We start from the raw sequence: 13,649 nt of genomic DNA, 5'->3' as shown, positions 1-13,649 counted from the left end.
GGCCAGTTAGCAAATCCCAGGTCTGTGCAGAGTCTTAGCCGTTGAACCTCTGGGAGTGTCCCGAGTTAATTCATGTTTGCCCAATTGTTTCAGTGAAAAAAGAAAATCAGATCCAGAAGTCAATTAAAAAATATTTTTAAAATTTAAATACATTTAATATGTTATATAATATATAAATATAAGTATATTTAATACTATTAAAATTATAAAAATATATACAAATTATATATTGCATTTGGTTACTATGTTTCTTTAATCTTCCTTAATCTGAAATTTAGTCTTCTATTGCCTTGACAATTTTGAAGAGTACAGGTAAGATATTATTTTTTTTTAATTACTTTTATTTTATTTTTAAACTTTACATAATTGTATTAGTTTTGCCAAATATCAAAATGAATCTGCCACAGGTATACATGTATTCCCCATCCTGAACCCTCCTCCCTCCTCCCTCCCCATACCATCCCTCTGGGTCGTCCCAGTGCACCAGCCCCAAGCATCCAGTATCGTGCATCGAACCTGGACTGGCATCTCATTTCATACATGATATTTTACGTTTCCATGCCATTCTCCCAAATCTTCCCACCCTCTCCCTCTCCCACAGAGTCCTTAAGACTGTTCTATACATCAGTGTCTCTTTTGCTGTCTCGTACAGAGGGTTATTGTTACCATCTTTCTAAATTCCATATATATGCGTTAGTATACTGTATTGGTGTTTTTCCTTCTGGCTTACTTCACTCTGTATAATAGGCTCCAGTTTCATCCACCTCATTAGAATTGATTCAAATGTATTCTTTTTAATGGCTGAGTAATACTCCATTGTGTATATGTACCACAGCTTTCTTATCCATTCATCTGCTGATGGACATCTAGGTTGCTTCCATGTCTTGGCTATTATAAACAGTGCTGCGATGAACATTGGGGTACACGTGTCTCTTTCCCTTCTGGTTTCCTCAGTGTGTATGCCCAGCAGTGGGATTGCTGGATCATAAGGCAGTTCTATTTCCAGTTTTTTAAGGAATCTCCACACTGTTCTCCATAGTGGCTGTACTAGTTTGCATTCCCACCAACAGTGTAAGAGGGTTCCCTTTTCTCCACACCCTCTCTAGCATTTATTATTTGTAGACTTTTGGATTGCAGCCATTCTGACTGGTGTGAAATGGTACCTCAGAGTGGTCTTGATTTGCATTTCTCTGATAATGAGTGATGTTGAGCATCTTTTCATGTGTTTGTTAGCCATCTGTATGTCTTCTTTGGAGAAATGTCTATTTAGTTCTTTGGCCCATTTTTTGATTGGGCCATTTATTTTTCTGGAGTTGAGCTGTAGGAGTTGCTTGTATATTTTTGAGATTAGTTGTTTGTCAGTTGCTTCATTTGCTATTATTTTCTCCCATTCTGAAGGCTGTCTTTTCACCTTGCTAATAGTTTCCTTTGATGTGCAGAAACTTTTAAGTTTAATTAGGTCCCATTTGTTTATTTTTGCTTTTATTTCCAATATTCTGGGAGGTGGGTCATAGAGGATCCTGCTGTGATGAATGTTAGAGAGTGTTTTGCCTATGTTCTCCTCTAGGAGTTTTATAGTTTCTGGTCTTACGTTGAGATCTTTAATCCATTTTGAGTTTATTTTTGTGTATGGTGTTAGAAAGTGTTCTAGTTTCATTCTTTTACAAGTGGTTGACCAGATTTCCCAGCACCACTTGTTAAAGAGATTGTCTTTAATCCATTGTATATTCTTGCCTCCTTTGTCAAAGATAAGGTGTCCATATGTGAGTGGATTTATCTCTGGGCTTTCTATTTTGTTCCATTGATCTATATTTCTGTCTTTGTGCCAGTACCATACTGTCTTGATAACTGTGGCTTTGTAGTAGAGCCTGAAGTCAGGTAGGTTGATTCCTCCAGTTCCATTCTTCTTTCTCAAGATTGCTTTGGCTATTCGAGGTTTTTTGTATTTCCATACAAATTGTGAAATTATTTGTTCTAGCTCTGTGAAGAATACTGTTGGTAGCTTGATAGGGATTGCATTGAATCTATAAATTGCTTTGGGTAGTATACTCATTTTCACTATATTGATTCTTCCAATCCATGAACATGGTATATTTCTCCATCTATTAGTGTCCTCTTTGATTTCTTTCACCAGTGTTTTATAGTTTTCTATATATAGGTCTTTAGTTTCTTTAGGTAGATATATCCCTAAGTATTTTATTCTTTCCATTGCAATGGTGAATGGAATTGTTTCCTTAATTTCTCTTTCTGTTTTCTCATTATTAGTGTATAGGAATGCAAGGGATTTCTGTGTGTTGATTTTATATCCTGCAACTTTACTATAGTCATTGATTAGTTCTAGTAATTTTCTGGTGGAGTCTTTAGGGTTTTCTATGTAGAGGATCATGTCATCTGCAAATAGTGAGAGTTTTACTTCTTCTTTTCCAATTTGGATTCCTTTTATTTCTTTTTCTGCTCTGATTGCTGCGGCCAAAACTTCCAAAACTATGTTGAATAGTAATGGTGAAAGTGGGCACCCTTGTCTTGTTCCTGACTTTAGAGGAAATGCTTTCAATTTTTCACCATTGAGGATAATGTTTGCTGTGGGTTTGTCATATATAGCTTTTATTATGTTGAGGTATGTTCCTTCTATTCCTGCTTTCTGGAGAGTTTTTATCATAAATGGGTGTTGAATTTTGTCAAAGGCTTTCTCTGCATCTATTGAGATAATCATATGGTTTTTGTTTTTCAATTTGTTAATCTGGTGTATTACATTGATTGATTTGTGGATATTGAAGAATCCTTGCATCCCTGGGATAAAGCCCACTTAGTCATGGTGTATGATCTTTTTAATGTGTTGTTGGATTCTGATTGCTAGGATTTTGTTTAGGATTTTTGCATATATGTTCATCAGTGATATTGGCCTGTAGTTTTCTTTTTTTGTGGTATCTTTGTCAGGTTTTGGTATTAGGGTGATGGTGGCCTCATAGAATGAGTTTGGAAGTTTACCTTCCTCTGCAATTTTCTGGAAGAGTTTGAGCAGGATAGGTGTTAGCTCTTCTCTAAGTTTTTGGTAGAATTCAGCTGTGAAGCCCTCTGGATCTGGGCTTTTGTTTGCTGGAAGATTTTTGATTACAGTTTCAATTTCTGTGCTTGTGATGGGTCTGTTAAGGTTTTCTATTTCTTCCTGGTCGAGTTTTGGAAAGTTGTACTTTTCTAAGAATTTGTCCATTTCTTCCTCGTTGTCCATTTTATTGGCATATAATTGTTGATAGTAGTCTCTTATGACCCTTTGTATTTCTGTGTTGTCTGTTGTGATCTCTCCATTTTCATTTCTAATTTTATTGATTTGATTTTTCTCCCTTTGTTTCTTGATGAGTCTGGCTAATGGTTTGTCAATTTTATTTATCCTTTCAAAGAACCAGCTTTTGGCTTTGTTGATTTTTGCTATGGTTTCTTTTGTTTCTTTTGCATTTATTTCTGCTCTAATTTTTAAGATTTCTTTCCTTCTACTAACCCTGGGGTTCTTCATTTCTTCCTTTTCTAGTTGCTTCAGGTATAGAGTTAGGTTATTTATTTGACTTTTTTCTTGTTTCTTGAGGTGTGCCTGTATTGCTATGAACTTTCCCCTTAGGACTGCTTTTACCATGTCCCACAGGTTTTGGGTTGTTGTGTTTTCATTTTCATTCGTTTCTATGCAAATTTTGATTTCTTTTTTGATTTCTTCTGTGATTTGTTGGTTATTCAGCAGCGTGTTGTTCAGCCTCCATATGTTGGAATTTTTAATAGTTTTTCTCCTGTAATTGAGATCTAATCTTACTGCATTGTGGTCAGAAAAGATGCTTGGAATGATTTCTATTTTTTTGAATTTACCAAGGCTAGCTTTATGGCCCAGGATGTGATCTATCCTGGAGAAGGTTCCATGTGCGCTTGAGAAAAAGGTGAAATTCATTGTTTTGGGATGAAATGTCCTATAGATACCAATTAGGTCTAACTGGTCTATTGTATCATTTAAAGTTTGTGTTTCCTTGTTAATTTTCTGTTTAGTTGATCTATCCATAGGTGTGAGTGGGGTATTAAAGTCTCCCACTATTATTGTGTTATTGTTAATTTCTCCTTTCATACTTGCTAGCATTTGTCTTACATACTGTGGTGCTCCCGTGTTGGGTGCATATATATTTATAATTGTTATATCTTCTTCTTGGATTGATCCTTTGATCATTATGTAGTGACCTTCTTTGTCTCTTTTCACAGCCTTTGTTTTAAAGTCTATTTTATCTGATATGAGTATTGCTACTCCTGCTTTCTTTTGGTCCCTATTTGCATGGAAAATCTTTTTCCAGCCCTTCACTTTCAGTCTGTATGTGTCCCCTGTTTTGAGGTGGGTCTCCTGTAGACAACATATGTAGGGGTCTTGTTTTTGTATCCATTCAGCCAGTCTTTGTCTTTTGGTTGGGGCATTCAACCCATTTACGTTTAAGGTAATTACTGATAAGTATGATCCCAATGCCATTTACTTTATTGTTTTGGGTTCGAGTTTATACATACAGGTAAGATATTCTGTAGAATGTTCCTTGTTCGGGTTTGTCTAATGCTCTCTCATGATTAGATTCAGCTTATACATCTTTGGCAAGTATGCCACAGGAGTGGTGTTCTGTTCCTCTCTCTGCACTATAGCTTATTTACTTTAACAGGCTTACATCCTTGTAATGAAAGGAGTGTTTTCTTTAGTGTTACTTAGTCTAGCTTTTAAATTTACTGTGAAGAAATACTTGCATTAAGAGCTATAATAAGTCTCAAATTTGTGATAAGCTCCTCTTTCCCTACTATTCTTCTTGAGCTTGCTTTCCTCAGACATGTGCAGAAACCCTTGGCCAGGCAGATAGATGATCCTGTCTTGTGAACTTCAAATGGAAAACAATTCCAGGCCAATACAAACTAATTTTGAAACATGCCCTTCATAATTCAATCTCTGCGGTCCCCCAGATTTTATAGAGTGTTTCCAAATACTTGAGCTGTTTAAAATCACTTATGATTCATCGCTAATTATTAGAGAAATACACATCAAAACTACAATGAGTTCACACCTGTCAGAATGGCCATTATTAAAAAGACTACAAGTAATAATTGCTGGAGAGGGTGTGGAGAAAAAGGGACCCTCATGCACTGTTTGGAGAAGGCAATGGCCACACACTCCAGTAATCTTGCCTGGAAAATCCCATGGACAGAGGAGCCTGGTAGGCTGCAGTCCATGGGGTCGCGAAGAGTCGAACACGACTGAGCAACTTCATTTTCACTTTTCACTTTCATGCATTGGAGAAGGAAATGGCAACCCACTCCAGTGTTCTTGCCTGGAGAATCCCAGGGATGTTGGAGCCTGGTGGGCTGCCGTCTATGGGGTCGCACAGAGTCGGACACGACTGAAGCAACTTAGCAGCAGCAGCACGCGCTGTTAGTGGGAATGGAAACTGGTGCAGCCACTACGGAAAAGAGTGTGGCAGGTTCCTCAAAAAAACTAAAATCAGAGTTGCCACGTGATCAAGCAGTTCTACTCTTGGGCGTATATCTAGTCATATATCTAAACTGGAAAGGTAGAATAGCAGCACTGTTTACCATAGCCAAGACATGGAAACAGCCTAAATGTCCACTGACGGATGGATGGATACAAAAGAGGTGAGATATACATATGTCTAGACCTAGAGATTACCATACTAAGAGAAGTAAGTCAGAAAGACAAAGGCAAACACCATCTGATGCCATTTACAAGTGGCAAGTCTAAGACATGATACAGAAACAGACTCACAGACATGGAGGACAGACTTGTGCTTGTCAAAGGGCAGGGGGTTGGAAGGGAAGGACCGGGAGGTTGGGACTAGCAGATGCGAACTCTTAGACCCAGCAGGGGTCCCCAGCGTCCCCAGCCCCTGGGCCACGGACTGGTGCTGGTCTGTGGCCTGTCAGGAACTGGGCCACGCTTCAGGAGGTGAGTGCGGCAGAGTGAGCAAAGCTCCCTCTATATTTGCAGCTGCTCCCCATCGCTCACATCATTGCCTGAATTCCACCTCTTGTCAGATCAGCAGCAGGACAATGAATGTAATACACCTGAAACATCCGGCACCGCACCCTCCCCCCCAGGCTATGGAAAAATTGTCTTCCACAAAACGAGCCCCTGGTACCAAAAAGGATGTGGACCGCTGGTATATATGATGGGTACACAAGGTACTACTGTATAGCACCAGGGACTATATTCACTATTCTGTCAGCAAACCATGATGGAAGAGAATGTGAAACATTCCATCAACAAACCATGATGGAAGAGAATGTGAAACACTCCATCAACAAACCATGATGGAAGAGAATGTGAAACACTCCATCAACAAACCATGGTGGAATAGAATATGAAAAAGAATATGTATGTGTATGACCAAGTCACTTTGCTGTACAGTGGAAGTTAACACAATGTTGCGAATCAACTATATTTCAATAAAATAAATCATTTATGATGTAATTTCCCTTAATTTGTACTTTGGTAGCACTATGTGCAGCTTTAGATCTTTAGGATTCATTTCCTCTTTATACACAAGCAAGCTTTGGCAATCTGTACTTCAGTTAATTCGCTTTGTTTGTATTTTCTTCTCTTATCTAGCCAATCAAAAATCCCCCAGCAGGGAAGAAATACGTTAGATGCCCTTGTAATTGTCTCCTCATTTGTAAGGACACATCACGGCGAATAGGATGTCCAAGACCCAATTGGTAAGACATAAAGATTCATCTATTCATTCATTTGTTCATTTGACAAGTCCTTATTAAAGATTCATTATGCGGCAGGGTTTGTTCTAAACAGTCTTTATCCTCAAAGTAATTATAAGACCTTCAGTATTTTTTCTTTGTTAAAGGAGTGATACTGCTTAGTTTGAAATTAATGGTTACAAGTATTCATAAACCATTAATGGTTACAAGTATTCATAAATATTCTTGAATGAACAATTCAAGTTATCTTGATGTTATATAACTATTTAATGCACTGTAATAAATCAGTGACTCATTATATTTAACTAAAAATAACTGATTAGTTTATCTTTGAACCTTTGACATATTTCATCTTGATTTGGGAGTGTTTTAGTAATCATTGTGCACTTTACCACATGTTAATACACTAGTCTTTGCTAAGTATGAGTGAGTGAGTGAGTGAAGTTGCTCAGTCGTGTCCGACTCTTTGCTACCCCATGGACTGTAGCCCACCACAATCCTCCATCCATGGGATTTTCCAGGCAAGGATACTGGAGTGGGTTGCCATTTCCTTCTCCAGGAGATCTTCCTGACCCAGGGATTGAACCCAGGTCTCCTGCATTGTAGGCAGACGCTTTACCATCTGAGCCACCAGGGAAGTCCTTGTTAAGTATAATCTACTTAAATAAATTCTACAGTTATTTGTCCCTGCCAAATGCCATATGGAGTGCCCAAACAGGAGTATATCAAAACCTTAACTGTACTTTTCCCCTGTGATTTCTGTCATTTTTAATGTTAGTCAGTTGAAACCCTATCTAATGGTAGCAGGGGAAACAGAAAGGAAAGGAGCCTACCATTTTCTTTTCTGTCCAACTCTTATTAAATACATATTAAGGAGTACTGGCCTACCCAGAAAAATTTGGTTTGACTCAGCACTTTGGTATCTTCATGGCTCACATATAAATGTTAATTTAGAATATTTTAACTTCTTTAGTCTTTTATCAAACTCAAGTTGTCTTCCTAGATAGGATAAGATAAGGTAAGATGAGGAATGATAAGATTTGAAATTATATGGAGCCGTTAAATGGTTCCTAAGGGCTTCCCTGGTGGCTCAGAGGTTAAAGTGTCTGCCTGCAATGCGGGAGACCCAGGTTCGATCCCTGGGTCGGGAAGATCCCCTGGAGAAGAAAATGGCAACCCACTCCAGTACTCTTGCCTGGAGAATCCCATGGAGGGAGGAGCCTGGTAGGGTACAGTCCATGGGGTCGCAAAGACTCGGATGCAACTGAGTGACTTCACTATACTCACTCACTAAGGTGATTTGATTAGGTCCAATTCCATCTTATTTTGTTACTTTTAAAGTATTGACTATTGCTATTTTCTATGATTTTGGCCCTAAAAGCTGAAACTTAATTCACTTAATTTATAAAGCAAGAGTATCTTATTTTCAATGCTGTATCACATGTTTGGGCCGTATATTATAGGTTTTGCCCTCTCTCCATTTGTGGGATAACGAGGTTTTCCCTTTCTCTTTCCACAGTAGACGCATAATTAACCTTGGCCCAGTAATGCTTGTTTCTGAAGAGCAGCCCGCTCAACCTGCATTGCCCGTGCAACCAGAAGGTACAAGGGTCGTGTGTGGGCACTGTGGAAACACATTCCTGGTATGTAACAAGACATCTGTCAGAGACATCAATCTGTTCAATGTAGGTCATGATCACACAGATTTGACCACTGCTTGTAGTCTTAAAGTTTGGTCCAAGTGCAAATTGACCAACGGATTAAAATAAAGCCTTTTTTTAAAGAAAGATAGTTAATCAGAACTGCAGTTAATAATATACTGCATTATTTGTAAATTACATATAAGGTGCATCCTCTGACTCATTCATTTGCAAAAAGGGCCTCTCTGGATAGGCCAATAATAAACAAGCACCTTGTCCTCTAGGCAGAGCAACTTGGGTATCTTGGCTTAGTGAGCAATTGAACCTACCTCCTACCCTCACCTCCTTAGTAGAGCACAAAACGTACAGCCTCATGCAATGGCCTTGCTTGATTCTAGATTCAAGAAATATTCTTATTACAATTTATCAAAATTTTTCTGATTTTTAAATATGAAACTTGGAGTTAAGGGAATAAACTCAGTTCATTTCAGTTCAGTCTCTGAGTCCAACTATTTGCAACCCCATGGACTGCAGCACGCCAGGCTTCCCTGTCCATCACCAACACCCAGAGCTTGCTCAAACTCATGTCCATTGAGTCAGTGATGCCATCCAACCATCTCATCCTCTGTCATCCCCTTCTCCTCCTGCCTTCAATCTTTCCCAGAATCAGGGTCTTTTCAAATGAGTCAGTTCTTCACATCGGGTGGCCAAAGTATTGGAGTTTCAGCTTCAGCATCAGTCCCTCCAATGAGTATTCAGCACTGATTTCCTTTAGGATTGACTGGTTGGATCTCCTTGCAGTCCAAGGGACTCTCAAGAGTCTTCTCCAACACCACAGTTCAAAAGTTCTGACTCAGCCTTCTTTAGGATCCAACTCTCACCTCCGTACATGACTACTGGAATAACCATAGCTTTGACAATACGGACCTTTATTGGTAAAGTAATGTCTCTGCTTTTTAATATGCTATTGAAGTTTCTCATAGCTTTTCTTCCAAGGAGCAAGTGTCTTTTAATTTCATGGCTGCACTTACCATCTTCAGTGATTTTGGAGCCCAAAAAAATAATGTCTGACACTGTTTCCACTGTTTCCCATGAAGTGATGGGACTGGATGCCGTGATCTTCGTTTTCTGAATGTTGAGCTTTAAGCCAACTTTTGCACTCTCCACTTTCACTTTCATCAAGAGGCTTTTGAGTTCCTCTTCACTTTCTGCCATAAGGGTGGTGTCATCTGCATATCTGAGGTTATTGATATTTCTCCCGGCAATCTTGATTCCAGCTTGTGTTTCTTCCAGTCCGGCGATTCCCATGATGTACTCTGCATGTAAGTTAAATAAGCAGGGTGACAATATACAGCCTTGACGTACTCCTTTTCCTATTTGGAACCAGTCTGTTGTTCCATGTCCAGTTCTAACTGTTGCTTCCTGACCTGCATACAGGTTTCTCAAGAGGCAGGTCAGGTGGTCTGGTATTCCCATCTCTTTCAGAATTGTCCACAGTTTATTATGATCTACACAGTCAAAGGCTTTAGCATAGTCAATAAAGCAGAAATAGATGTTTTTCTGAAACTCTCTTGCTTTTTCCATAATCCAGTGGATGTTGGCGATTTGATCTCTGGTTCCTCTGCCTTTTCTATAACCAGCTTGAACATCTGGAAGTTCACAGTTCACATATTGCTGAAGCCTGGCTTGGAGAATTTTGAGCATTCCTTTACTAGCATGTGAGATGAGTGCAATTGTGCGGTAGTTTGAGCATTCTTTGGCATTGCCTTTCTTTGGGATTGGAATGAAAACTGACCTTTTCCGGTCCTGTGGCCACTGCTGAATTTTCCAAATTTGCTGGCATATTGAGTGCAGCACTTTCACAGCATCATCTTTCAGGATTTGGAATAGTTCAACTGGAATTCCATCACCTCCACTAGCTTTGTTCGTAGTGATGCTTTCTAAAGCCCACTTGACTTCACATTCCAGGATGTCTGGCTCTAGGTCAGTGATCACACCATCGTGATTATCTGGGTTGTGAAGATCTTTTTGGTACAGTTCTTCTGTGTATTCTTGCCACCTCTTCTTTATATCTTCTGCTTTTGTTAGGTCCCTACCATTTCTGTCCTTTATCGAGCCCATCTTTGCAAACCACATTATAAGTGAGCTGACTTCAGTTGTTCAAAAATAAATATTGAGTGTGTACCAGACACTGGGTTACATGCTTGGGAAACAGGAAAGTGCAGTCCCTGCCCTCATGGGATTTTTCCAATAATAGCAGGAGAAAGACAGTTAAAGCAAGAATTATGTGCTGGAAAATCCCATGGATGGAGGAGCCTGGTGGGCTGCAGTCCATGGGGTCGCTAGGAGTCAGACACAACTGAGCGACTTCACTTTCACTTTTCACTTTCATGCATTGGAGAAGGACATGGCAACCCACTCCAGTGTTCTTGTCTGGAGAATCCCAGGGACGGTGGAGCCTGGTGGGCTTCCATCTATGGGATCGCATAGAGTCAGACACGACTGAAGCAGCTTAGCATCAGCAGCAGCACCAGCAGCATTTAGGCTGCAGCAGGGAAATACAGAATGTTCTTAGTGTATATATAGAAGCATCTAGGCTAGCTGAAGTGACATTATCCTAAGAGTAATGGAAAGCTAAAACAGAGATTTATAATTAAAATGTATTTGTGGATGTTATGTATATAATTTATTGCATATGGGCAAGTCTGAAGAGACATAAGATATTTAGGCTTTATTATTCAGAAAAATGATGACAGTGGTTATGAATAGCATAAAGAATTTGAGAGAGAATTGGCCAAACTGATATTAGGATAGATAAGGGAATGAGGAAAAAAATAAAATTAAAAACAGCTGTTATAAAGCTTTATATTTAATTTTTAGAATCATCTAGAAATGAATTCTAGAGAATGATATAAGTCAAGAGGTTAAATAGATGTATTTGACATGACTTTATACATTTATGCGTAAAAAATTTGGGGTTTAAATATTTTCCCCTTGGGAGAAAATCACTAAGTTTTATGTAAGCCAGAAATGAACTTGTAACTTACTTAACATTCAATGCAAGCACGTGAATCTTATTAGCATAGTAATTATGATTTTAAAATTTTATGTCTTTGGCAGGAAAGGGTGTTTTGTATTAACACCCATGGTATTTAAAGATGATTTCAAAGTTTTTGTTGATACCTCTAGGGTGGCTATTACCTTTGAGAGTCTCAGACTAATGATGGATGCTGAGGGTTACAAAGAATAAACCCTCCATTCTCACTTGAGAACATCACCTCATCGTTATTATTATGCCAATCCAAGTAATCTTAGATTCTCCGTATTGGTCTTTGTCCTTCAGACTTTTAACTAATAGGATAATTCATCTACTTATTCCATACCTTGTTTCAGCCTTGGTTTACAAGGCCCATAAGCAACTGAGACAAGTTACAAAGTCCAGTAGCTTTGAAAATTAAAACACGCAAAATCAAGAAGATGAAAAATAGGGCAGAAATATGATGAAGTCATATATAAGAATATAAGTACGCATAATATTCAGTCCTGTGCAGTTGTTAAAATTTGACTGAATTTTAGCAGTGAGCCTTCTATGGTTAATAAAAAGAAGAAAACATGATCTATTACAAGATATTTAGGATGTTTTCTGAAAACCTCACAGCTTTTACTGGAATACTGAGACCTAAGACAAAATCATTCCCATGGGTTAAAATTATAATGGACTGTGTCCTCAATGATATTTTTCATTTATAACAAATAAAACAATGTAATATAATATCACTGCCATAATGCTAAAATTATATTTATTAGAAATTCACACTATTCAGTGTTCATTTAACAGCCTGTCTGGAACCGTGGATAATGTTGAGAAAAGCTAAATTTGTATTTTCCAAAGCATATTCATTAGAATGCTCATTTTACAGGATAATAATAAGTATTATGTGAGTAAAGAGTTCCAAGATTATAAGGAATTGCTAGGATAAAAAAATTAAGCAGAATTTTTATAGGTATATTCTTTAGCACTTTTAGTATATAATGTGTTAAAATAATAATAATTAAATATTAATGTTAAACTATTAAATAATAATTATTACAATTAAATTAATTAAACTTAATTTCTTATAAATGATTAAATAATATTCAGATCCAAGAGGAAGCTTTATGTAGTATGTATAAATATTTTAAGATGTCAAAACAGTTTTGAGGGGATTGTCTAACCAGACTAATGTTTTGGGGGACTTTGTTTAGAAAGTATTTTTCCAGAAGAATAAAAGTGTTACAGACTGGTTCTACATGAACATAAAGACATAATTGTCTTAAGACAATTAAACAGCAGAGAGTTTAATTGCGTCTGTGTGGGCTAGGTGTTTTCCGTTACTGATGGAAGGCAGGTCCACGTGCTGGGTAAGGTTGGCATTTCCCAGAAAATCTAACACAACCTATCATACATACCTGAATCATAGATGAGAGTTCAAACTTTGCCCTGAAGTGGGCCAGTATAGTACCTTCAGACAGGTTTCGATTTTCTTCACTTGTTCATAGGGTTCTATAGTTCAGTTGCTCAGCAGAGTGACAGCAGTGAACACACTTTAAAGTAATGACATGTGTGTGCGCTCAGTCGCTCAGTTGGCCTGACTCTTTGTGACCCCATGGACTGAAGCCTCCCAGGCGCCTCTGTCCATGGAGTTATCCAGGCCAGAATACTGGAGTGGGTTGCCTTTTCCTGCTCCAGGGGGTCTTTCCAACCCAGAGATCAAATGACCCCAGTTGTCTGTTGTACCCATTAGAAAATAAAATCTAGTAGGGTACTATCAGCTGACTAGTTTTTAGCAGTATTACTTTCTTGTGTGCCTCCTATGATCAATTTAAAAATATACCTTGGTGAAACTGTTATCTATTATATATTATAGAATGGTTAGAAATAAGCCAAATATTGGAAGACCTCTACTAAAAACAATTGGGTTTTAGAGAAGTTGCTTTTAACCTTTCTGATAGAAAATAATTTTCATAATAGCCAAAATGTGGAAACAATGCAAATGCCCACAATGGATGAATGGATAAAAAGGATGTGGGGCTTCCCAGGTGGTGTTAGTGGTAAAGAACCTGCCTGCCAGTGCAGGAGATGCAAGAGATGGGAGTTCCATCCCTGGGTCTGGAAGATCCCCTGGAGTAAGATATGGCAAACCCTCCCCAGTATTCTTGCCTGGAAAATTCCATGGACAGAGGAGCCTGGTGGGCTACAGTCCCTGGGGCCGCAGAGAGTTGGACATGACTGAGTGACTG

At 38.4% G+C, this 13,649-nt stretch overlaps 1 protein-coding gene across 1 annotated transcript in view; it reads left to right on the top strand.

The window, feature by feature from the left end:
• PIP4P2 (phosphatidylinositol-4,5-bisphosphate 4-phosphatase 2) overlaps positions 1-13,649 on the top strand; it is a 73,603-nt gene that overhangs the window by 35,112 nt on the left and 24,842 nt on the right. The window contains exons 3-4 of the mRNA XM_086335887.1: positions 6,626-6,732; positions 8,249-8,372. Of these exons, the coding sequence (XP_086192013.1) occupies positions 6,626-6,732; positions 8,249-8,372 (231 nt within the window). The remainder of the gene's footprint in view (positions 1-6,625; positions 6,733-8,248; positions 8,373-13,649) is intronic.

The sequence above is a fragment of the Bos grunniens genome, chromosome 14 (genome assembly GCF_055505025.1).
Source record: "Bos grunniens cultivar Pamir isolate PY7600 chromosome 14, Bosgru_T2T1.0, whole genome shotgun sequence".
Taxonomy (NCBI): domain Eukaryota; kingdom Metazoa; phylum Chordata; class Mammalia; order Artiodactyla; family Bovidae; genus Bos; species Bos grunniens.
Note: the sequence above shows the minus strand (reverse complement) of the source record. Positions and strands in the feature narration are given on the sequence as shown.